This window comes from Mastigoproctus giganteus, chromosome 8 (assembly GCF_048544385.1).
Source record: "Mastigoproctus giganteus isolate SK-2022 chromosome 8, ASM4854438v1, whole genome shotgun sequence".
NCBI lineage: Eukaryota > Metazoa > Arthropoda > Arachnida > Uropygi > Thelyphonidae > Mastigoproctus > Mastigoproctus giganteus.
The window spans coordinates 89,947,405-89,974,064 of NC_143582.1; the positions used below are offsets into that span (position 1 = coordinate 89,947,405).

Consider the following 26,660-nt stretch of genomic DNA (forward strand, 5'->3'; position numbering starts at 1 on the left):
AGCAGGTCAGCTTTATCCTTGCCTGAAGTGACAAAGAACCATCTGGTTTGGATAGAGGTGGGAGCAGAGATGGGCAAAAGTTGTGGCCAATAGCTTTGGCAAGAGACCAGAATACTCGGCTACCATTAGGGAAAGAAGCAAGTTTTCTACTCTTAGCCTGTTCAAACTCTACTTTGGACTGATTAATAACTGCTTTACAATTGTTGCGAGCTTTGTTGTAGGCAGAAAATGAAACTGGAGAATTAGAAACAAGCCAATTACGATATGCAACGTTCTTCTCTTGAACAGCCTTAGCACATTTCTTGGAAAACCAAGGTTTAGATTAAGGACGAGATTTTAAAGTGGAGTGTAGGATAAAGGATTCCATTCCTGCAAGAATAATTTCACTGACACGATCTGAGTAAATATTGACATCAGAAGTTTTGAAACAGTAATCCGACCAAGGAAAAGAAGTCTTGCAGGTCATCCCATTTTGCGTTCTTGTATTGCCAAACAACACGAGGTTGGGAATAGCCATGAGATAAAGGTTCCATTGGAGAAGAGGTAATCACCAAGTTGTGATCTGAAGTGCCTAAAGGACCTCTCACTTCGACCGTGTACTTAGAAGGGTTGTTTGTGAGAAAAATATCAAGCGTATTGGCTGTATGATTAGGATTGTCTGGCATTCTTGTAGGTAAATGAACAATCTGTGCTAGGTCAATAGTAATTGCAAAAGCCTCAGCATCTCGACCTGCTGGGTCGGTGTGACTAGAAAACGGAAGCCAGCTGGAGTTGTGAACATTAAAATCACCAAGGAAAATTACCTCACTGTTAGGAAAGTTGGACTGGAGAAAGTCAAGTTGCAAAGAGAGGAAGTCAAAGAGCTCCAAGTGATTAGTGAAGTTGGGAGAACGGTAGAGCCAACAGATGAATTTGACACAATCAGGTAGAGAGATTTTAAGCCAGAGAAGATCAAAGAGAGGAGATTCCAAATTGACAAGTCTCTGACAGGGAATATCAGAACGGACATATGCACATGCGAAAGGAATGATACAGCGAATAATTTGGGCATCTCTAATGAGTAGTAGTTGAATCAACCGATAACTGAGATTCTGTCAGAAAAAGTACATGGGGTTTGGCAGACTGCAAGTGGAAATGGACATCGTTGAGATTAGAATTGAGACCACGTACATTTGTGAAATGAATTAGGAAGTGCTGGGGAGGTTTAGATCTTTTCGCAGATAAGCTTGCTCTATTAGTTTGACAATTCATGGTGTATTCAATAGTAAGAAAAAGTGGGTGGGACATGCTGTATGAAGTAATGAAATTTTTGGTTATGGCGTACACGTGGTAAGAATAAACCCAGATCCTTGACATAAAGTGGCCTCGACAATGCTCCCCGCATACACACTACTCGGACTCTCTCCAGTCACTATCTGGCAGAGTAGAGGTAGCAAGATCATACACTGGCTGATCCAGAAGCCTCCTAGAGAGTTACCGATAGGTTTGGTCCGGTGTACTAACTAGCGGCCGGCCTGTGAACTCCGTTTTAGAGCTGTACCCTCAAAAGGTAAGGAATGTTGGATCTCGCCACGACGTTCATCATAACCTCAAAAGTTATCAATCATACTTCATGATGGAAGAGATAGGGAAGGGTTGACCGGAACTTAGCTCTAGAGACTAAACATGGGTTCCACCACTTCAAGCCTCCAATAAGCAAAGTGGTGGTGCGGTATTTCACCGGTTGATGAGAGTCATCTACCACCTAGTACTGCCTGGTAACATAGAGTAACATGTGGTGTGGGTGCCACACCTCAACCCCTGCTTACGTCGGTTCACACTTGGGTGGTCACCCACCATGTACTTGTGCATGGAGGTTATACCCAGGATTACTAACAGTCCCACCATCGTGAAGGTGGAAGCAAAGGATTTGGCTGTCACAGACCATCCGGACTTCGCCGAAATTGGGTCCAATTGACTTGAGTGTCACCCGAATATGTTCCATCAGCGTTTTAGACTCCCAGGTAGCAAGTACAGCTTGTCTGACATATCTGAGAGAATGTCTGTGACAACCTCAAGGACCGTGGTGGGTCTGTTCCACCAACCACGACCGTTGGTTGGTAGAACAGACTTCCATCCTTTGTTGTGGAAGTTGATAGCCTAAATAAATTTAAGGCTGAGCTAGACAGGTACTTGGAACGAACAGAGGGGTGAAATGGGAGCATGGTTTTTTTTTTTTTCCCTTTGGCTGATGCTGCATAAGTTTGCTTTCTTGCATCATATGCCTCTACTAATGCTAATGCTACTGAGCATACCTGGAAAAATTATACAGGTGGGCTAAGAAGTGCTAATTAGGGTTCAACATTGGTAAAAAGAAGGTACTGCATATGGGCAACAGTAATCCCAGGATATAACATACCAATTAGGTGATATCACTTTCAAAGTGGTGGAGAGTGAAAGAGAGAGAGATTCCTAGGGGTAACTTTACAGTCTGACATGAAGTTTTCTGAGCAGACAGGCGACAAGGGCAGTGTTCTTCCCAGAAAATTTTGCCAGCCAGATGGCATTATGAAGTAGCTGGGTGGAGAAGTGTAATACTTTGCAATATTATAAAATTTTCTGCTATTTATAAATGTGACTTAAGAAATGTGACTTAATTGCATAATTTAACATTATATTGATTTAATGATAAATTGTGCAACAAGCACTGAAAAAATTTAATATTGGCTAGTGTTATATTTTTTAAATGAAAATTCTAACACATACACATGAACACACTAAATTTAACAAATAAGGTACTTTTTATTTAAAAAGTGGAATGCATTAATAAAAAATAAAAAAAAAAAAAAACAATTTATTAGAATTCAATGTAAAAAATAATAATGAAAAATGTTTAAATCTAGATGTTTTCTGATTTAACGTCTTACACGTTATTTCAGTGGTTTTCAACATTTTTTTAATAATGGCACCCCTACTCAATTTTCTGCCTGTTAGGTCTCATTCTCTCTCTGTATATGTATATATAATATTAAAAAATATATATGTTATATGATATTTATTATAATAATATAATTATAAAAATTACATTTCATAATACAAATTATATATATATATATACACAGTATATAATTTTATTCTTTATATAGAGGCACTAAGTAAACATCAATTATAGATCACCACAAAATTAAAAAGGTACTGCACATCTTTTTATAATGAAATAAACATAATTAAAAAATAATAATAAGTTTAAGTAACTTAAACCCAAATTACGTGGCGCCCCCCAGTTGAAAACCACTGCATTATTGGTTCTTATTTGTTTTATTTTATTGCAACATGTATTCTTATATTTGTGCTCCTGTATGGATGCCAAGACAAACAACACATCTAATACTACACAGAATTTAACTTGGTATACTATCTTGTGCAATTATAATACAGTAAAACCCCTATTTGTGGCCACTGATTTAATGTAAAATGTAACCTAAAAAAATGTGAATTTTAAAGTGTCATGAACATTTTCCGCCATAAAAAATATGGGAGTTGCTAAAATGATACTTCCTAGTCAAAACAGCGCTAAGTGGATGGGGAGAGAGGGGTGATACAATCGCGAGCCTGGATGTTTCCATTAATCTTTGTTCAGTATGTGTTATGCACTTGTCATGGAACGTTTCGTCGTTTACTTTTAATTGATATTATTATTATATTATTTCTCCCTAATTGGGGGTCCACCTTGTGATGGGTATTTCTACCAAGTACACAGGGTGGTTGTTGTTATGCCTGGTGTTACTGATGGTCGAGGAACTCTCTGACTATCCTACAGGTGTTCAGGATTGTAACTTTCTAGTTCCTTGTAGGTGTTCGATGGGAGACCTATTGCTGCTAGGCTGTTATGTAGGGTCTTTGGCACCATACCTGTAGTTGACATGATGATCGAGATGGTCATAACTTGTTGCATATGGCACATCTTTGATCTCCTGTCTTAGGGTCGTGTACTTCCTGATTTTTTCCCCATGGGTTTTCTGCAAGTTGCCAGTGTTGGGTACCGCTATGTCAATCAGATAGGTAGCCTTTTCCTTCTTGTCCACAAGAGTTATGTCCGGTCTGTTGTGTGGGATTGTCTTATCCATTATTATGGCGCAGTCCTGGTACAGCTTGTAGATTGGGTCTGTAGTACTGCTTGGGATTCGTACTTGTAGTATGCTACACTTTTTTTTGATCAGCTGGTGTTTCCTTGCTAGCTTCTGATGTATTATCCTGGCTACCTGGTCGTGTCTATGAGTGTGCTCAGTCTGGGTGATCACCTTGCATCCTGCAGTGATGTGTTGGATTGTTTCTGAGGCCAGGTGGCACCGTTGACATGTGTCACTGAACACTCTGAGCTCCTTGGTGATGTATTTTCTATAGTTCCTGGTGTTGATTACCTGGTCTTGGATGGCGAGCATGAATCCTTCAGTCTCGAGGAAGAGAGTCCTGCTCGTGAGCGATGCACTGGAAGCAATTTTGTCTATGTGATCTTGATGCAGATCATTGTATGCCATGGAGTGTCTTCTGTGCCCATCTTTCTAGCTTTGGTTGTGCCTCCTGTTTAGGAGGGGACTTCTAGCTTAGGTTTAGTGTGGTATAACGCTTGTCTATCTTCCTTATGGCCTGGTGAAGTGCTGCTGTGTTTCTGGAAGTAATCTTTCAGATTAGCAATCTTTGTTTTCTGTTGCTCGATGAGGTCTATTAGGCCCCTTCCTCCCTTTCCGAGCAATTGTCAGTCTCTTAACGGCTGACTTTGGGTGGTGTTGGTGGCTCTTGGTCATCATTATCCTTGTCTTTTTCATGATATCCTCCAGCTCAGTGTTAGTCCAATCTATGTTTGTTTGTTTGTTATTTGGTTTTTAGGAGTATTAGCAACTAAGGCCATATTGCTCCGGGGGGGGGGGATATACGGTGATCATTCCCTGACCTTTCTGCATCCTCCGTATTTGATGGTCATTGGCTCAAACGCCAGTCCAATCAAGAAGCATGTGCTATGCACTGCTGCTCCTGCCCACCTGGCTATGGAGCGCCTAGTCCAATCTATGACCCCGAAGGAGTATGTTGGCCCTGGGAATGCGTAGGTGTTTATGGCTTTAACTGTGTTCCCTCCGTTCAGCTTTGATTTCAGCAAGCTTCTGAATCTCTGATGGTATTTTTCGGTCAGGCAAGCTTTAATTTCCTTGTGCTGTAATTTGCTGAACCTGCATTATCCCTAAGTATTTATAGGCCTCTCCCTCTGCCAGGGGAGAAGCCTATAAATATTACTACTACTAATAATAATTATTTTATTAACCATACGGTGCAAGAAAGCCCGAGGCTTTTGCAGCACCAGCCAAAAAAAAAAAAAAAATTTATGAGTTACCCTGAGAGAGGGAGAGTCAGAAGCAGAAGGGAATCACCAAGAAAGAGAAGAATGATAATATCCAGCTCAGGATCCTCCGCACGAAAGTGAAAAATCTGCCATTTTGCAGTGTGTTAGTGTAAACAGTTAAAAGAAAGTGACTTTACTGTGGACAAGTTCTTTTCTAACCCCTACAAAAATAAGGTTCTTCCTCTTACTCAGATTAAGAACCCGAGGGGACATAGATTCAAATTGAGGAAAGACAGTTGTAGAATAGATGTGCGGAAGTTTGCCTTTTGCTAGCAGGTAGTTGATTGCTGGAACAGGCTTCCATCTGTTGTTATGGAAGTTGATAGCTTCAATAAATTTAAGGCTGAAGTAGACAAACATTTGGCATGACCAGATGGGTGAAATGGGAAGTTTTTTTGGCTGATGCTGTATAACAGTGATTCCCAAAGTGGGCGCTACCGGTCCCTTGGGGCTAGAAAACTCAAGTGGCACTGGAAGGCAAGGGAACACAAGGCTGCTCAATAGGGGCAAAGAATACAAATTGATACCTCCTAAGCATAAAGTTATATGTCTCAAAGGCTGATTTTACAGTAGAGCTGTTTGAAGTTAAAATATTTTCCATTTTTCTGATTTAAAGAATTCTATTAACTTATTTAATCACAACTAAATCAACATAAATTTATTTTGAAACAAAAAGCTTACCATTAAACTTCACACAGCTCTACTGTGAAATCAGCTTTTAAAGCATACAACTTTATATGTAGGAGGTATCGAAATAGTGCTTCTCGCATTCAATGTAACATGGCGAGAAAACATGCAAGTCACAACCATATGAATTGAGCAGACTAAACAGGACTAAACACGCACGATGTGGCAAGCGCTCACACAGGTTCTGTTGAGTCCAGTGTTTCATTCTTTGGGGCGATTAAACAGGGCTAAACACTTGCAATGCGACGTGATCATGCACCTTCTGGCAAGTCCAGTGCAGAATACTATAAATATAATCTTTCCTGAGGCTAGCCTTCAATCAATTGGAGCGAGTCTGCATGTACAGACCTTGTACTCTTTGATGTTGTGCATGTGCTACTACTACTACACCCTTCTGCGACATTCTCCACATGCAGTAGCAGCAATACATAGTGTGCTATGTATTGTTATTCGTTATTGGTATTATTATTCTACCCAGATCCAGACATTTCATAATACATTTTTTCTTTCTTTGTAGAATTTTGGCATTAACTATTGGAGAGACTGATCAGTTCAATAAGAAATTAATAGAGAAATTAGCAGTTTTTTGTAAAACTGTCTTTGGTGTTAAGCACAGTGATAGTGTTATCTTATTTAATAAATAATATATAACATAAATAACAATACATGTATCTATAATAATATATCTTTTTACATATTTTTCACAGATATAACCATGGCAGAACCAAAGAAGAAATGTAGGCAGTATAATATCAAATATTTAAAATATAGCTTCATTCTGTCACCCGCAAACAAGCTATTACCAATGTGCCTGATTTGCCAAAATGTGTTTTCCAATGAATCTATGAAACTTCAAGATTAGGAGAGCATTTGAAAAAAATTCATGCTGACAAGACAAATAAAGATTTATCTTATTTTCAAGCACTTTGAGACCAAATTTTGCAAACAGCCGACATTGTGAAGTATGTTTTCAGACGCATCAAAGCAAGAAAATGATGGGTTACGTGCCTCTTACAACATTTCATTACTGAGTGCCAAATCTGAAAAGCCACATACTATTGGTGAAGAATTAATTCTACAAGCTGTTAGTGAGATTCTACGTACCATGTTGCACAAGCCAGCGACTGACATAATCAAGAAAATCGTTTGAGCAATAATACAGTACAATGAAGAATTGACAAAGTGGACAAGGATGTGGAAGACACATATGCAATTTTTTGAGGACTACCCAATTTTTGTTACAACTGGATGAATCAACTCTACCAGGAAATGAAGCCTTACTGTTAGCTTACATTCGGTTTATAAAAGAAGAAAAATTAACTCAAAAGTTATTATTTGCCAAACATTTGGTAACAGATACTAAAGGAAAGTCGATATTTCTTGTTATGGAAGAGTTTTTTTTTTTAAAGAAAAGGAGATTCTTCTTACGAATATAATGACAGCTGCAACTGATGGAGCTTTGTCGATAGTGCGCTGCCATCATGGATTCATTGCACACTTAAAAAAGTTGGTGCCGAATGCATTTCTTCACTTGTTTTCAAAACCTGTGTTCCAGACTTTGTTCCTGTTCTGTATTGTTTTCTTGGCGTTTTTTCTTCTGCTTTGAAATTTGCTCATATCTCACCATTTCCTATTAAAATAATAACAAATCTCTCCTTTTCTGTTACTGCTCAACTGCACTTACCACTACTCTTTCCAAAGTAATGAAGAAATCCATTAACTGCCAACTCAAACTATCTCAAAACCTCCCATCTGACTGATGATTGCCAATATAAATTCCATCAGTGTTATATACTGGCAATATACTGTTAATGTTACGTTACATTATGGTATGGTCCTTGAGGTTGTCACAGACATTCTCTCTCTCAGAGACGGTCGTGTTCCAAGCCGCTAAGTGGATTTTTCTTATTTATTGATTTGAAATTATTGTTTTTCTAAAACTTTTGATTTAAATTTAGTAGTATAACATTATTTTGTGATTTTCTGATTAACTTGGTGTATTTATTCTTTACTCGGCCTTGTAATTGCATAAAAGTATCGGTAAAGGTTTCCACGTGTTTCAACTCCGCTAGCGTTCGTAATTTTCCTGCCATTGTGATACGATAGTTGTATGCCGTACTAGATAGCATTAGTTGAACTTCGTTAGCAGTTAAATTGTACGTTTAAATAAATACATATAACGACTTAGATTACAAACGTAATATAATTAATTATATTTAACATAATTAATAATATAACATAATTAATTATAATTAATTAATAAATTAATAGAATCATGACTCAGACCAGAGCAGCAAAGCAAAAGGCTCAAGCTAATGGAAGCGCTGTGGCTCAGAGCAGAACTGAGGGGGGCAGTTGTCCTCTGACTCACAGCCTTATAAAATGCACTGTTTGCTTGATGTTTGCAGAGCAATCGGGTACGGGACATGATACTGCCAAGGGGGATGTCTTTGTGTGTGCGCGATGCAAGGAGTGTATCGATATCAGGCAACAACTCGGCGTTCTTGTGGGCCTATATGAGAGCTTGAAGGACAGGGTGGATGCCCTCGAAGAAACTAAATTGAGGGGCCCATCAAGCTCTCAGCTGCCCACATCAACGCCAGAGCTTGCACTTGGGCATCGCGTGACACAGAGACAACCCCCAAGGCAGAATGCGCTGGTCCCGAAGGAACTAGTAGTTGTTGGTGACTCTATTGTCAGGGAAACGGGGAACATGCTTTGTAAAAAAGATAGGTGGAACAGGACCAGGGTATGTCTGCCAGGGGCAAAGGTTGATGACGTTGTAGAGCGAATATCATCTTTTAAGGGCACAAAAGGTGATATAGTTGTACACGTTGGCACTAATAATATTAAGAGTAGGAGACCGGCAGAATTACTTAACAAGTACAGGTCACTGTTGAACAAAAGCCGAGAATTAGGGTTGAATTTGAAAGTGTCTGCAATTCTGCCCAGACACGATAGGAGGGAGTATATGATGAGAGCCTTGTCGATCAATTCGGCCCTGGAAAGATTGTGCAAGGCTCAAGGGGTAGAATTTTTTTCAGCCTGGACTGTACTTGTTAACAGGAGAGATTGCTTCTACAGGGATGGGATACACTTAAATAGAAAGGGTGCAAGAATATTTGCTGATGCTATCGAGGCAGTGTTAGGTGGGTCGGAAAACTGCTAGCTTGGGGGGAGACAAAGACCAATAGATTGACAGTAGCCACTGGCAGAGGTGAAAGAGATTCTTGCACTGCTTCTATTAGAATGAGCAGAAGCCTAAAAAACAAGATGCATGGTATTTCAGAGACTGCTGGGAGCCATTGCGGTACAAATAAACACATGGGTTGTGTTAGGGTAGCTAAGAATAGAAACAGGTGCAGGTTACTTGCGTGTACACCAATGCTAGGAGTTTAGTAAATAAATTTGATGAATTTGAGGTATTGCTCAAAACATCAAAGGCAGATATTGTTGGGATATCAGAGACGTGGTGTCACACAGATATAAGGGATGCAGAACTGCAATTTGGGGAGTACAACGTCTACAGAAAGGATAGACAGGATAGGAAGGGGGGGAGGGGTTATGCTATTAGTTAAGAAACACATAAAAACCAAGGAAGTGAAGCCAGTCGACATCGCTGGACAGTGCAGCGTTGAGTCAGTTTGGTGTGACATAAGCATTGGGAGATCAAAATTGAGAGTAGGAGTGTGCTATAGGCCTAATAACTCTGATGAGTATAATAAGGAACTGTACAGGGAAATAGAGTGGGCCAGTAAATCAGAGAGTCTTATAATGGGAGATTTTAATTTCCCAGATATTGACTGGAATTTGGGGGCTGGTTACTCACACACTAGCAGGGCTTTTGTGGATTTATTGGATGATTGTTTTCTACATCAGCATGTTCAGGAGGCAACTAGAGGGAGTAATACTCTTGATTTGATTATCAGCAGTGATTCTTCATGCATTAAGAATCTGCAGATAAATGAACCACTAGGTGGCAGTGATCACAGTGTGCTGAAGTGGGATTTACTGAAAGAGGTAACTACCATTAGGGGTAAAGGGAAGGGTTATTGCTTCCGTAAAGGCGACTACGATGGACTGAGACAGTATTTAAATTCTATACAGTGGGACCAACTGATGATGTTACCAACAGCAAATTCAAAATGGGAAGCATTCAAAGAACATATCTTGGAAGCTACTAGGCTTTACATACCAACTAAGAAATATTGTTCAAGGTTTAGGCCAAAATGGATGTCAGATGAACTAATGAGGCATATGGCAGAGAAGAAAAATGCATGGGATACTTACAAATTAACACATGACACAGAAGCCTATGATAGATACAAGTTGATATGCAACCAAGTTACAAAGGAGGTTAGGCAGGCGAAGGCAGATTACGAGAAATCCTTGGCAAGGGATGCAAAGAAAAACAGCAAAGAGTTCTTTACTTATGTAAACTCTAGAAGGAAGGGGATGAATCAGATTGGTCCACTTGATATTGATGGGTCAACTGTTGATGATCCTGCTCAGGTAGCTAACAAACTAAATGAATATTTTGCATCGACATTCACACATGAGGAGTTATTCAGCAAGGGGAATGCCAGAGGTGTATTCAACTCTAGCAGTAAGCTACAGAATCTTGAAATAACTGGGAGTAAAGTGGAGGAGAAACTGTTGAAGATAAACACAAGAAAGGCACCCGGGGTGGATGGGATCTATCCAGTTATATTAAAGGAGGCAGCAAAGGAAGTAAGCAAACCCTTAGCCATAATTATGAGAGCTTCCTTGGACTCAGGGGAGGTACCCATAGACTGGAAATGTGCAAATGTGACCCCAATTCACAAAGGAGGATCAAAGGCTGACACAAGTAACTATAGACCTGTGAAGTAAAGAAGCACTGCAGGATCATTTAGACAAGACTTCAGTTATAGCTCAGACACAGCATGGTTTTGTTAAGGGGAAGTCTTGCCTGACCAACTTGATTGGATACTATGATGCAGTCACAAAAGAACTGGATGCAGGGAATAACTTTGATATTATATACTTGGATCTTAGAAAGGCTTTTGATACTGTTGCACATGGAAGACTGCTACACAAATTGGAGCAGTGTGACATTGGAGGCAAATTGCTGCTATGGATAAAGGGGTGGTTGAGTGGGAGAAGACAGAGAGTGGTAATCAATGTCACTGCTCATCGTGGACTAATATTATTAGTGGAGTCCCTCAGGGCTCAGTGTTGGGTCCATTATTGTTTTCTGTATTTATAAATGATATTGATGATGGTATATCAAGCTTAATGTCCAAGTTTGCAGATGATACAAAGGTTGGCAGGGTTGTCAAGGACACTACTGACACTACACTGCTGCAACAGGATCTGGAAAGGTTGAGCAGATGGGCTGAGAGGTGGCAAATGAAGTTTAACATTGACAAATGTAAAGTACTACAGATGGGAAACAGCAACCCCAGGGCAACGTATCAACTCTGTGGTACTACACTGACAGTGGTAGAGAATGAAAGGGACTTGGGGGTGATTGTGCAGGCAGATATGAAGTTCTCTGAGCAGTGCAGACGGGCGGCAAGAGTAGCTCATGGAGTATTGTCAATGATATACAGGAATTTTTCCAGCAGGGATAAGGAGGTGATTATTCCATTGTATAAGGCAATGGTCAGGCCACACCTAGAGTACTGTATACAGGTCTGGAGGCCTCATTTCAAGAAGGATGTAGAGCTGCTGGAACGAGTACAGAGAAGGGCAACAAGATTAGTGAATGGAACAAAGGGGTGCTCTTACGAGGAAAGGCTTAAGTTTTGCAAATTACAGTGTCTGGAGACTAGGCACCAGCAAGGTGATCTGATAGAGGTATATAAAGCCTTGAATGGTTTAAGCATGCTCAATGCTGATGGGATTCTTCCTCTAGCTCAGAAAAATCACTTGAGAGGGCATAAATTCAAATTGAGGAAAGACAGATGTAGGATAGACGTGCGGAAATTTGCCTTTAGCCAGCGGGTGGTTGGTTGGTGGAACAGACTGCCATCCCTTGTGGTGGAGGTTGATAGCCTAAATAAGTTTAAGGCTCAGCTGGACAGGTATTTTGAACGAACAGAGGGGTGAAGTGGAAGTGGGTTTTTTTTTTTTTTTTTTGGCTGATGCTGCATAAGCTTGCTTTCTTGCATCAAATGCCTCTACTAATGCTAATGCTAATGCTAATTTGCCAGACAAGCTGCACTTGCTACCTGAGAGTCTAAAACGCTGATGGAACTGATATTCGGGTGACACTCAAGTCAAGTGGACCCATCAGCAAAGTCCGGACGGTCTGTGACAGCCAAGTCCTCTGCTTGCACCGTCACGATGGTGGGACTGTTAGTAATCCTGGGTATAACCTCCATGTACAAGTACATGGTGGGTGACCACCCAGGTGTGAACCAACGTTAGCCGGGGTCAAGGTGTGGCGCCCACACCACATGGAGGAACGCCGCCCCTCTATGTTACCAGGCAGTACTAGGTGGTAGATGACTCTCATCAACTGGTGCAATACCACCACTTTGCTTATTGGAGGCTTGAAGTGGTGGAACCCATGTTTAGTCTCTAGAGCTATGTTCCGGTCAACCATTCCCTATCTCTTCCATCATGCAGTATGACTGATGACTTTTGAGGTTATGATGAACGTCGTGGCGAGATCCAATATTCCTTACATTTCGAGGGTACAGCTCTAAAACCGTGTTCGCAGGCCAGCCACTAGTTAGTACACCGGATTGAACCTATTGGTAACTCTCTAGGAGGCTTCTGGATCAGCTAGTGTATAATCTTGTTACCTCTACTCTGCCAGATAGTGACTGGAGGGAGTCAGAGTAGTGTGCATGCGGGGAGCATTGTCGAGGCCAAGTTATGTCAAGGATCTGGGTATATTCTTACCCTATGTACGCCATATCCAAAATTTTCATTACTTCATACAGCATGTCCCACCCACTTTTTCTTACTATTGAATATACACCATGAATTGTCAAACTAATAGAGCAAGCTTATCTGCGAAAAGATCTAAACCTCCCAAGCACTTCCTAATTCATTTCACAAATATACGTGGTCTCAATTCTAATCTCAACGATGTCCATTTCCACTTGCAGTCTGCCAAACCCCATGTACTTTTTCTGACAGAATCTCAGTTATCGGTTGATTCAACTACTGCTCATCTCAGATGCCCAAATTATTCGCTGTATGATTCTTTCGCCTCAAAGGTGGTACTTGTGCATGTCCTTTCTGATATTCCCTGTCAGAGACTTGGCAATTTGGAATCTCCTCTCTTTGATCTTCTCCGGCTTAAAATCTCTCTACCTCATTGTGTCAAATTCATCTGTTGTCTCTACGTTCTCCCAATTCCACTAATCACTTGGAGCTCTTTGACTTACTCTCTTTGCAACTTGACTTTCTCCAGTCCAACTTTCCTAATAGTGAGGAAATTTTCTTTGGTGATTTTAATGTTCACAACTCCAGCTGGCTTCCATTTTCTAGTCACACCGACCCAGCTGGTCAAGATGCTGAGGCTTTTGCAATTACTAATGACCTAGCACAGATTGTTCATTTACCTACAAGAATACCGGACAATCCTAATCATACAGCCAATACGCTTGATCTTTTTCTCACAAACAACCCTTCTAAGTATACGGTCGAAGTGAGAGGTCCTTTAGGCACTTCAGATCACAACTTGGTGATTGTCTCTTCTCCAATGGAACCTTTATCTCATGGCTATTCAAAACCTTGTGTTGTTTGGCATTACAAGAATGCAAAATGGGATGACCTGCGAGACTTCTTTTCTTCTTTTCCTTGGTCAGATTACTGTTTCAAAACTTCTGACGTCAACATTTGCTCAGATCGTGTCGTGAAATTATTCTTGCAGGAATGGAATCCTTTATCCCACACTCCACTTTAAAATCTCGTTCATTATCTCAACCTTGGTTTTCCAATAAATGTGCTAAGGCTGTTCAAGAGAAGAATGCTGCATATTTAATTGGCTTGTTTCTAATTCTCCAGTTTCATTTTCTGCCTACCCCAAAGCTCGCAACAATTGTAAAGCAGTTATTAATCAGTCCAAACTAGAGTTTGAACAGACTAAGAGTAGAAAACTTGCTTCTTGCCCTAATGGTAGCCGAGCATTCTGGTCTCTTGCCAAAGCTATTGACCGCAACTTTTGCCCATCTCTGCTCCCACCTCTGTCCAAACCAGATGGTTCTGTTGTCACTTCAGCCAAGAATAAAGCTGACCTGCTAGCATCCCATTTTTCTTCGAGCTCATGTATCAATGATCTTGGTAAAATACCTCCCACCATTCCCAACACGCTCCATTCAATGCCTCCTGTGGTCTTCCGTCAATAGGATGTCAGAAGGATTTTGACGAATCTTGATGCTAAGAAAGCTCCAGGTTCCGATGGTATTTTTCCTCTTGTTCTCAAAACCTGTGCTCCTGAACTTACTCATATTTTTTGCTGCCTTTTTTCACTTTCTTATTCCAAAGGTGTTTTTCCTTCTGCTTGGAAATTTGCTCATATCCAGCCATTTCCTAAAAAGGGTGACAAATCCCTCCCATCCAATTATCGTCCCATTGCAATTATTTCTACTCTTCCTAAAGTAATGGAGAAACCAATTAACCGAACTCTTAAACTACCTAGAAACCTTTCATCTGGTCAACGATCGCCAGTATGGATTCCGTGAGTGTCAATCCACTGGTGATATTCTTGCTTATGTTACCCATTTACGGACTAATTCAATGGACATGTTCGGGGAAACACAAGTAGTTGCTCTTGACATCTCAAAGGCTTTCGATCATGTTTGGCATAAAGGTCTTCTAAACAAGCTTCCATCTTATGGTTTGCCAACTGTTTTTAGTAATTGGTTATCCAGTTTTCTCTCTGATCGCTCACTAAGGGTGATGGTAGATGGCTCTGTCTTTAACTTCTCCACTAATGCCGGTGTTCCCCCAAGGTTCAGTTCTTTTCCCCACTCTTTTTCCTCTTGTATATTAATGACCTTCTTCCATCGACTGGAAATCCTATCCATAGTTTTGCTGATGATAGCACATTGCATTCCACTTTCCATTTTGAGAAACCTTGTCCTGCTGAATCAGCTTCAATTTCTCGAAAATCTGCTACCATTTCCTTAAATGCCAATCTTCAGGTAATTCTCCAGTGGGGGAAAGACAACTTAGTTGATTTCAACCCATCTAAAACTCAGTCTTGTCTTAACTCACAAAATGGATTCTTCTGCTCCTATGCTTATCTTTAGTGACATTTCGATTTCTAGGAAAAATGATATATCTCTTTTGGGGATTACCCTGACTTCTAATCTCTTTTGCACAAGCACATTACAAATATTGCTTCTTCCGAATCTAAAAAACTTGGTTTTCTCTTTCGCTCTCGGCGTTACTTTTCTTCCAAACAGCTGCTTACTCTGTATAAATCACAAATCCGCCCTGCCATGGAATATTGTTCCCACATCCTGGGTAGTGCCCCCAAAACCTCTCTCATTCTTCTTGATTCCATTCAGAAGAAGGCAGTTAGGTTAATTAATGATTCATCTCTAACAGAGTCTCTCCACTCGCTCTCTCATAGACATACTGTTTCTGCTGCATGCCTCTTCTACAGATACTTCCATGGGCACTGTTCTTCTGAATTGGCTTCTATAATTCCCGCTCTCTCTTTCAAAACGGTCCGAACACGTGCCGCCACCAGCCAACATCCATTTACTATCCAACTCAAACTCACAGAACCAACTTTTCCTACTCCTCGTTTATTCATTCAACTGCCGTTTTCTGGAACAACCTTCCTTCATACGTATTTCCTGAAAATTAAAGTCTATGGAAGTTCAAGTCCAATGTCAACAAATATCTTCTTTCGTCTTCTCAACCTCCAACCCAAGCACGGTACTAAGTACTATAGTTCTAATATCTCTCGTGTTTGGGGTTTACATAAAAAAACTGATCTTTCGGCAAATTCAATGCAAAAATTTGATGAAAGTGAAACAGTTTCTGCCGACATTTCTATGGATTTTAAGCATGTTTTGTATGAAGGTCTTATAAACAAGCCTCAGTCTTATGACCTGCTGACTTATTTTTGCAATGGGTTTTCTCTGTGAATGCTCATTGCAGGTGATGGAAGATGCCACTCTAACTTCTCAAATGATGCTCCTGTTTCTGAAAGTTCAGTTCTTTCTCCCACTCTTTTCCTCTTGATACATTAAAAGCCCTGTTCCGAGAACTGGAAATCCTGTCCATGGTTTTGTTGATAACAGCACACTGTATGAGGGGGTATCAAAAAGTTCGTACCCTTACCTAGAAATAATAGCCCTACCAAGAATGATAAACTTCACAGGAACTTTAATCCTTTTCTATGTACTCTCCATGTAAAATAACACATTTCTCCCATTTATGGATCAGTTGTTTAATGCCTTGTTCACAAGTCTGCACTTTTTGCCCGAAACCACGATTCCACTTCATTGATGAGGTGGGGAGGAGGCATGCTTCCACTTCACTGACATGTCTTTAGACTCCGGTTCATACTGGTACAACCAGAATTCGTCATTTGTCACCAACCAATCAAAAAAGTTCTCAACATCCACATTACACAAATCCAACAGTTGGTGAGAACACTGCATTCGACATTGCTTTTGCAAAGGCATCAGCAATCTCGGAACCTATCGTGCAGAGACCTTAGACGTGCAGATGGTCACGTAAAATGTTATGGGCATGTTAATTCCCACTGCATCTGCAATGAAATGAATTGTCACACGTTTGTAACTCAGCACCAGCTGCTCAACCTTTGCAACCATCTCAATGTCTGTGGATGTTGATGGCCTTCCTTCTCTTGGCTCATCAAAGGCACTTGTACGTTTGCACTGGAACTCCCATTTCCACCTTTTTAGTGTCATAGGATGAACAATTGTGCCCATACACAGCTTTCATTTCTTTGCCAATTTCCTGAGCTTTCTTTTCCTGCAAATGCAGGAACTTGTTCACTGCTCAATACACCACTTTGTCAACCATAGTGTCCTTCCTCAGATGGTGTACGATCACCTTATAGGAATAAATTTCACATGTGGAAAACTTATATTAAAAACGGCATCTTCCTACTGATTTTTCATCTAGGTCAGGATACAAACTTTTTGATATCCCCTCGTATTTCAGCTTACATTTTCAGAAAAAAAAAAAAAAAAAAAAAAAAAAAAAAAAAACTTTGCCTTGCACAAACAGCCTCAACTTTTCAAATATCTACCACCAGTCTTTAAATGCTGATCTGCCAGTAATTTTTCAATGGGGAAAAGAAAACTTAGTAACTTCAATCCTTTTAAAACTCGGTCTTATTTTATTTCTTGGAAAAAAAAAAAAAAAGTTTACTTCTCCTATGCCCATCTTCAATGACACTCAGATTTATAGACAAGATCACACATCTTTGTTAGAGGTTATCCTCACTTTCTCTATTGGCATAAGTACATCACAAATGTTGCTTCCTCTGCATAAAAAAAGTTCTTTTTTTGCAATCTTGGTATTACTTTTCTTCTAAACAATTACTCACCCTTTACAAATCTTAAACCCACCCTGCATGAAATATTGTTTCCACATCTGGGATGGTTCCTCAAAACCTCGCTCAAGCTTCTGGACTCTATTCAGTCAGGTTAAATGATGTCCTGTCTCTTACAAAGTCTCTCCAATCTGTGTCTAATAGACATTCAGTTTCTGCTGCATCCTTTTCAATAGATACTTCAATGGCACTGTTCTTCCAAATTAGCATCTGTAATTCCTTAACTCTCTCCAAACCAGTCCAAACATATGCTATAAGCAGTCATATCCTTTCACTGTCCAACACCAAACTCACAGAACCAACCTTTCTTCTTCCTCATTTATCACTGCTACTTCTGCTTTCTGGAACAACTTCTTTTCATATGCATTTCCTGAAAATTAAAATCTACAGAAATTCAAGTTTAATGTCTTCAAAATATATCAGATTTTCTCTTACCAGTGAGATGGCATTAATCACCAGAATGGTCTTCTGGAGTTTGGGGAATATTACAAATGTGAAGTGATGTTTATTTATAATGCACATTAATGCAACTGAAGATGAATATCATTGAAATTGAATACCTTTGTTTTCTTGCACAAACCTTGTAGTTTGTATAGAACAGCTTGCCTGTTCTATAAAAAGGTAAATGCACACCTTTTGATGGAAAGTTTTCACTCACAAATAGACTTGAGCTTTTATAAGCTCAATCTGAAAAATTAAGCTTAATATAAATACTAACATGAAAATGTAATAATACCGAACTCTTACCATGTATGTTGAAAAGGCAAGGTACTCTAATATGTCTGCCTTGTTTGAAGTTTTATTTGTTTCTTCATCTATTCTATCCAAAGCCTCCTGCATCCACAGCACAGTATGGTAATGATCACCATTATTATAAGACTGGCGACCTAATTCAAAACAGTCTCCAGCTGCAAAATATTCAAAATACTTACTGACTTAATTCAAAAATCATTAGTTTCAAAAGTTTTTCAATAAACTTAATTTTTAAAAGCAACTATTTAAAAACAATAACAAAAGAAGTAGTTGCACAAACCACCAAGGATTTCTTTAAGTGAAGGGGCAAGAGGTGCTTTTTTTTTTCTATAGAACCTAATAAGAATCTAGAATCAGGGTTACTGCTATTAGAAGTTGTTTGGCATGTAAACTATCCAATAACAAACCACAGATTAATTTTTATTATATCAGTAAATTATGCAAATTCTATATGGATTCAAATTATGCAAATTCTATATGGATTCAAATTATGCAAATTCTGTATGATTAACCCCTGGTTAAGTGCTGGAAGGGTTTTGTAAAGGCAGGGTACCTGCATGTACCTTTGCACCTTACAATAAAGATTGTTCTAGATACAGTGGCAGACAAAAAAACTGCATCACTTGTGAATTTTGCAAATAATGTTTTGCGCTGCATTGTGGGTTGCAGAAATGTTCGAAATGCATTTGTTAGATGGGATATATATCTCTGTGAATGAAATCCAATAAAAACACTCCACCTGATATACCTAATTGCCATAAATATCTTCCCAAAGGGTAAATTGTGTAATTAATGGAAATATGAGAAATCATGCAAATGGCAATCATAACAACCAAACATACATTTTATTGCATTTACGCGTACAAACAAACAAATGACAAGTTAAAATAATAGTATTATGTACTGTAAATCAGCAAAATATGTACTCAATATTTTGCTGTTCCTCCTCGAGCTGCAATTACAGCCTTGCAACTATCTGGCATAGAGTTACGGTTGCCCAATTTCGTGGTACCACACCCTTACAATGCTCTCCTGCAGCTGAATCTTACTTGTTGGCTTTTCTGAGCAATTTTAGACAACGTTATGTACCAACAATTTTCAGTAGGGTTCAAATCTGGACCGTTGCTGGGCCAGTCCAACACTAATGCCATCATTTTTGAGGTATGACTGCACCTTAAGGGAGAAAAAAAAAAAGAGGGGAAAACATTGGTGTAAGTATGTTTTAAGCCTTGTGAGACAAGAAGACAAACTAATCATTAAATCTAAATAGCATAAAACTTACCATTTTGCCAAGGTGCTGAGTCCTGTTGAAAAATGCAGTTTCGGACGTCTGTGTAGTGATCTCTAATAACAGGTTTCAGGCACTCCTCCAAGATAGGCAGTATAGGTTTCTGCATTCACCGTTCCGTAATAAACAATTCACCCCACCCCTCTGCTTGTTATGCATCCCCAGACCATCTGACCGGCGGGGAACTTTACAGTCTGTGTTATGCAGTCAGGATGATATGCCTCCAATTTTCGTCTTCTGACATATCGCTTCCCATCCGAGCCATGCAGGTTGAATTTCAATTCGTCAGAAAAGATGACGGTGTCCAATTGCTCTTTTGTCCATGAAACATGGCATTTTAGCGCAAGCAAGTCACTTCTTCCTCATTTGCAGGGTCAACAAAGGCTGATTCTTGGGCCGATAGGCATGCAAACCACATTCTGAAAGCCATCTCTGGATAGTTCGTGCACTTGTTTCAACACCAGAGGCCATTTAAAAGTTCAGTTTTAGATCAGGAACACCAGCATGGCAATTACAAGGCATAGCCATTTCAAATATCGATCTTGGGAAGGCGTAGTCACTCTCTTACGGCCTAATCCAGGGTCTTCTCTTCACATCACCGGTTTCATGCTTTAATTTCAGCACCCGGGATACTGTTGACTGGTGGCAGCCTATTTTATCAGCGATAACATGCATAGAAAACCCTTCCTGGGACAGAGCAACAGCTACACTTCTTTTTCTTGGTGTCAATTGAACATATGGCGCCATATTTATAGAAAAGACTGATGCAATACCTTGCAATTACTGTCTAATGCAATAGAAGTGTTATCTGATATAATACCTTTGCTTTGCTACAAACAAAATGACTGTAATCAAACAATATCTTATGTTTCACTACAAATGTTACTTTTTTTAAGATGATGCAGTTTTTTTGTCGGCCACTATATAATCTCTGTGCTTTGAAAGATTTCTTGAAAAAATTAAATTTATATACAGGGTGCAAAGAAACTCTACCAACAAACTTGAACAGGTAATAGAGGGTAGCAAACGAAACATTTTTTGTCAAGTAAACATAGGTCGTAAATGAGTTGTTATAGCAGCAGAAGCTATTAAAGGGCTGTACAGAACACATTCAGTAATTTAATTTCATTTAATGCATACAAATCATTTGCTGTTGCACACAAAATAGAAAAAAACAATCCATAACACAGTGCTCGAACGTACAACTACCATCAACATTAACATACACATGATTTGAGAGGTCCTCGGAGTGGTACATATCTAATGCTAATAGCATAGAGCAGACGCTTACAGAGTTGTTGGAGGATGTTCCTCTGATTGTCCGAGCACAAATGTGGTTCCAACACGATGGCACACCACCACATTTTGACAGATGTGTATACACACACTTACATACAACCTTTCTAGGCAGATGGACTGTTCAAGGTAGACCTGTAGCAAGGTTGCCTGATCTGACTTGTTTGGACTTTTTCTTCTGGGGATACACGAAGACTCTTGTGTATGAAATGCCAGTTGACATAGCGAAGGAACTTATAACACTGATTGTCGCAGCAAGTGCAGAGATACGAGACAATCCTAGGAACTTCCAACGCCTAACATTCAATGATGCGTCGGTGTGAGGAACATTATGAATTGTTTTTTCTATTTTGTGTGCAACAGCAAATAGTTTGTATGCATTATTATTAAATGACATTAAATTTCTGAATGTGTTGTTCTGATTTTTACAACCCTTTAATAGAGTAATGAGTCATTATTGCAGCTTCTGCTGCTATAATGACTCATTTATGACCTATGTTTACTTGACAAAAATGTTTCTTTTGGTACCATCTATCACCTATTCAAGTTTGTTGGTAGAGTTTCTCTGCAACCTGTATATGCATATTATATCAGTAAATAATGCAAATTCTATATGGATGGTTCAAGATGTAATCTCTATGCTTTTTTCCTCTAATTTCTTAATCTAAAATTGTTGAAATTGCAAATTTAACAATTTTTAGATTAAGTATATAATCCTATTTATGGACATTCAAAAATTAAAACATGACTAGAAATATATAATATTAAAACATAATATTAAAACATAAAAATCAAAATGAAACAAATTATTTCAGTGCATGAGAGAGAGAAAATGAACAACAAAAAATGATTTTAGATTTAATTAAGCTCCAAAAGAGATCCTTACACCATAACTTTTTCAGATGAGAACTATTAGATCTTTCATACACTAAAATAACAATTCAATGAAAATTTCACTATAACAAAAACATTTTTAGCACCTGGCTTATTTCCTTTATTATTAGTGCTTTGTCAGTCTTGTTTAGTTCAACATATTGCAAAATTAACAAAAAATTGAGGGCACTCAATTTTTTGTTAATTGAATTTTTTGAAGTACACCTATGCCTAAAATGTACTGGTTTATAACAAGAAAAAAAACTTTATTGTAAATTTATAAATAAGTACTGTTTAGTACATAGTACTGTACTATGTACTAAACAGTACTGTTTAGTACTATGTTTTAGTACTAAACTAAAACATTTAGTACTGTTCTGTATTTAGTTTTTAGTAGCATTAGCAATTAAGGCCATATTGCTCAGGGATATGCGGTGGTCATTCCCAGACCTTTCTGCATCCTCCGTATTTGGTGGTGATGGGCTCGAACCCGGTCTAATCAAGAAGCATGTGCTATGCACTGCTGCTCCTTCCCACCTGGCTACAGAAGTGCCTAGTATATACTGTAAATATGGCTGTGGGAGCATTGACTTAAATTAAAAAAACAGTTTAAAGATACAGCGAAGGATTCAGTATCACATCGTCAATCTCTCTCTCTCTCTCTCTCTCTCTCTCTCTCTCTCTCTCTCTCTCTCTCTCTCTCTCTCTCTCTCTCTCAGCAACAGTATGGCATACTAGCACCATTTAAGATGACATGAAATGATGAATTGGATAATGATAGTTACTTCTTTTTTCACTTGTTTTTAATTTTTTTTATATAAAAACATTAAAAAATAAAATTTAATAAAATAATTAATAAAATTAATTTTTTTATAAAAAAATTCTTCAAATCGAAGAAAACATGAAAAGCAAATATGGGACCATAACAAAAGAAAACAGAAAACAAACTGAAGAAAACATAAGAAAAGCAGATATGGGACTATAACCAAAGAGACCATGTGATCTAATGTTTTCAAGTCTTTTGCTCAAGAAATATTTTTAAGCAGTTCAACTGATTGGCAAAAAAGTATCTGAACTGGTAATAATTCAACTTAGCATAATCTCGCAGATGCATTTTTTGATTGCACTAAAGCTAAATTTTCAAATTAATATAGAAAAGAAAGTTAAGCATTTAAAACAAAATTAATGTATTAATATGTGAAAAGTAACAATAAAATTTTCTATTGTACCATATTTCTGAATGTATGGTATTTCTTATAAATAAAATATGCATTCAAAATGGTACTAGCTGATCAAAATATTTTTTACTTTGTAGTATACATATTTAGTCACTTCATTTACTTATTGATTTTAAAGTCAATATTTAAGTAAAATAAAACAGATATCACTACTTCCATATATTAGAAAAGTGAAGCAGAATTTATTTGAACAAAAAAAAAAAAAAAAAAATCTCTGGCAATACTCCTTAAGAATAAAATTTCAGTACAACAAAATGATTTGTGCATCCCAGAGAGCTTGTTTTAATGAAATATTACTGTACTAAAAACAGAAAACTGGAAAATTATATAAAATTTTAGTTTAGTTATTTTCATTATACAAGAATCGCAAAAGGAAAGAAAATATCAGCTACGTAAATGAAAAACTTTTAGAAGTAAAACACTCATGAGCTAATGGTCAAGGTCAACTTTAGAAACTGCACTCTTAATACAGAATCCAGTTGCAAAGACTGCAGATAAGAGGAAACAATGTTAAGGAAGCCAACTATTGTACACACTAGTTATAGTACACTCTCAATAACTTTCATTTTGATAGGTCAAAGTCCTTGATATGTTGAACTCAGATTATTTCTTGTCAAAACTGCCATATGAAGTGTACTTAATGCTGTTCTTAATGCGTAAGTCTCAATAACTTGATACTTTTGTAATGTTGTTGTTGTTATTTGATTTTTAAGAGCATTAGCAACTACGGCCATATTGCTCCGGGGATATGCGGTGGTCATTCCCTAACCTTTCCGCATCCTCCGTATTTGGTGGCTCACGGGCTCGAACCCCGGTCTAATCAAGAAGTATGTGCTACGTACTGCTGCTCCTGCCCACCTGGCTACGGAGATGCCTTTTGTAATGTGGTACTGTAAAACTAAGTCAGAACAAAATTCTCGGTTGAGCTAAATCCAAACATAAGTTGGCATGGAGTGCATTTGCGGTATTTTCATTATGTCAATTCAAGAGGCATTTACATGCTCACTTGATTACTCTCGTTCTCTTACACTGATTTACTTTGAAAAAAATCAGGTAATCTTCTGGTCATTATGTCTTACATGAAATTCCCTTACTGTTATAGTAATTCTTCTTGTTCAGGATGAATTGTTTTGGCAGTTTCTGAGTAGTACATAAAATTTCAAAGTTAGAGTAATTTATATACTTACAGAATGTTACATGAGAATTGTCCCACTGCCAGCACATTTCTTGTTAGCTTGTTTCTAGAGCAGACATGCATAATGCTTCATTTAGTGAAAGTTGAAGCACTCTGTAGGATAAAATTTTGTTGAAAATTGGTCATTCCAAACACCAAATATTTTTAAAAATTGGTTATTCTGGCCCTAGAAAAAGAGCAACAAAAATTCTGCTGAATTTACTGCTGTTGAATTTGAGATTCCTCACAATATGTTCAATTTATCTAGCATATAATGATGAAATTGGGAAGCAAGCATAGCATATCCAATCCCTCAGCAGTAAGAAACAATTGAAAAGTGCAGGTTATCCACATGTGTACTTTAATACACCGTTGTGTAATTAAAATTGTTCTCAGTGCTGAGAAAAGAAAATTCCTTTAAGCAGGACATTTTTTATGGATAGGCTAAACAATTTCCTAAATGTCTCAATTTTGAAAAATTTAAAATAAGTAGTAGATGGCTAGTAAATTTACAAAACAGACATGACTGTTTCAGGTTAGCTGGATTTTCAATAATAAGTTCTGTTGTAGAGGATCAGTCAGATATAAATGTTCTAGGAATGCTGTAATTTCTGCTTTTCTTTGTAACTGAAGCAAATTGATTTGATTTCATAAATGCTGATAGTGGTACTGACATTAGTGCAATGTGTTTAACCGATGTGGAGATAGTTTCCCCAGATAAAAACATAAAAAGAAGGTAGCATTAGTAGAGGCATACGATGCAAGAAACCAAATGTATGCGGAATCAACCAAAAAAAAAAAAACAAAACCAAAACCCCTCCCATTTCACCCCTCCATTCTTTCCAAATGCCTGTCCAGCTCAGCCTTAAATTTATTTAGGCTATCAACTTCCACAACAAAAGATGGAAGTCTGTTCCACCAATCAACTATCTGCTGGCTAAAGGCAAATTTCCGCACATCTTCTATATCACTGTCTTTCCTCAAATTGAATCTCTGCCCCCTCAGGTTCTTAATCTGAGCAAGAAGAAGAATCCAATCAGCATTTAGCTTGCTCAAGCCTTATACACCTCAATCAGATCACCCGCAGGTGCCTACTCTCCAGGCACTGCAATTTGCAGAACTTAAGCCTTTCTTGGTAAGAGAACCCCTCACCAATCTTGTTGCCCTTCTTTGTACTCGTTCTAGCAACTCTAAATCCTTCCTAAAACGGGGCCTCCAGACCTGTACACAGTACTCTAGGTGTGGCCTTGTATAACATGATAATCACCTCTCTGTCACTGCTAGCAAAATTCCTATATATATCATTGACAAGACTCCATGACCTGACCTGGCAACCTGTCTTCACTGTTCAAGGAACTTCATATTCAACTGCACAATTACCCCCAGGTCTTTTTCACTTTCCACTTCCCTGAGTGTAGTACCACACAGTTGGTATGCTTCTCTTTGGTTATTGCTACCCATATGCAGTACTCTGCATTTGTCAATGTTAAACTTCAGTTGCCCATTTGCACAACTTATCTAGATACAGTTGGAGTAGCATACTGTCTTTACTGTCATTAACAATCCTGCAAAACTTTGTATCATCTGCAAACTTGGACATTAAACTTGATATACCTTTATAAATATCATTGATAAATATACAAAACAACAATGGGCCCAACACCGAACCCTGGGGAACTCCACTAATAACATTTGTCCAAGAAGAGCAGTGTCCATTGATTAACCACTCTCTGTCGTCTCAACGATTCCTTTATCCATTGTAGCAAATTATCCTTAATGCCATATCTCTCCAATTTGTACAGCAGTCTTCCATGTGCAACAGTATCAAAAGCTTTCCTGAAATCTAAGTATATGATATAAAAATTATTTTTGACATTTAGTACCTCTGTGACCACATCATAGTATCCAATCAAATTGGTCAGACAAGACCTCCCTTTAACAAACCCATGCTTTGTGTTAACTATTACTGCAGTCTTGTCTAGATGATTCTGCAATTCTTCTTTAATCAGTGATTCCATTGTTTTCCCTGGAACACAAGTTAAACTAACAGGTCTATAGTTAATTGTGTCACCTTTTGAACCCCCTTTGTGAATTGGTGATACATTTGCACACCTCCCTTGAGTCCAAGGAAGCTCTCATAATTATGGCTAAGGGTTTGCTTACTTCCTTTGCTGCCTCCTTTAATATAACTGGATAGATCCAATCCACCCTATGTGCCTTTTTTTATGTTTAACTTCAACAATTTCTCCTCCACTTTTCTTTCAGTTATTACAAAATCACTTAGCTCCCTGTTAAAGTTTGATAAACTTCTGGCACTCCCCTCATTGAATAACTCCTCATGTGTGAATGTAGATGCAAAATACTCATTCAGTTTATCACCTAGCTGAGCATGGTCATCAATAGTCAACCCATCTATGTTAAGTGGTCCAATC

At 38.5% G+C, this 26,660-nt stretch overlaps 1 protein-coding gene across 3 annotated transcripts in view; it reads right to left on the reverse strand.

The window, feature by feature from the left end:
- LOC150081710 (prolyl 4-hydroxylase subunit alpha-1-like) overlaps positions 1 to 26,660 on the reverse strand; it is a 230,337-nt gene that overhangs the window by 142,730 nt on the left and 60,947 nt on the right. For all 3 annotated transcript variants that reach the window (XM_090379579.1, XM_090379578.1, XM_090379577.1), the window contains exon 5: positions 18,354 to 18,514. In XM_090379579.1, coding sequence (XP_090235705.1) covers positions 18,354 to 18,514 — 161 coding nt within the window. The remainder of the gene's footprint in view (positions 1 to 18,353; positions 18,515 to 26,660) is intronic.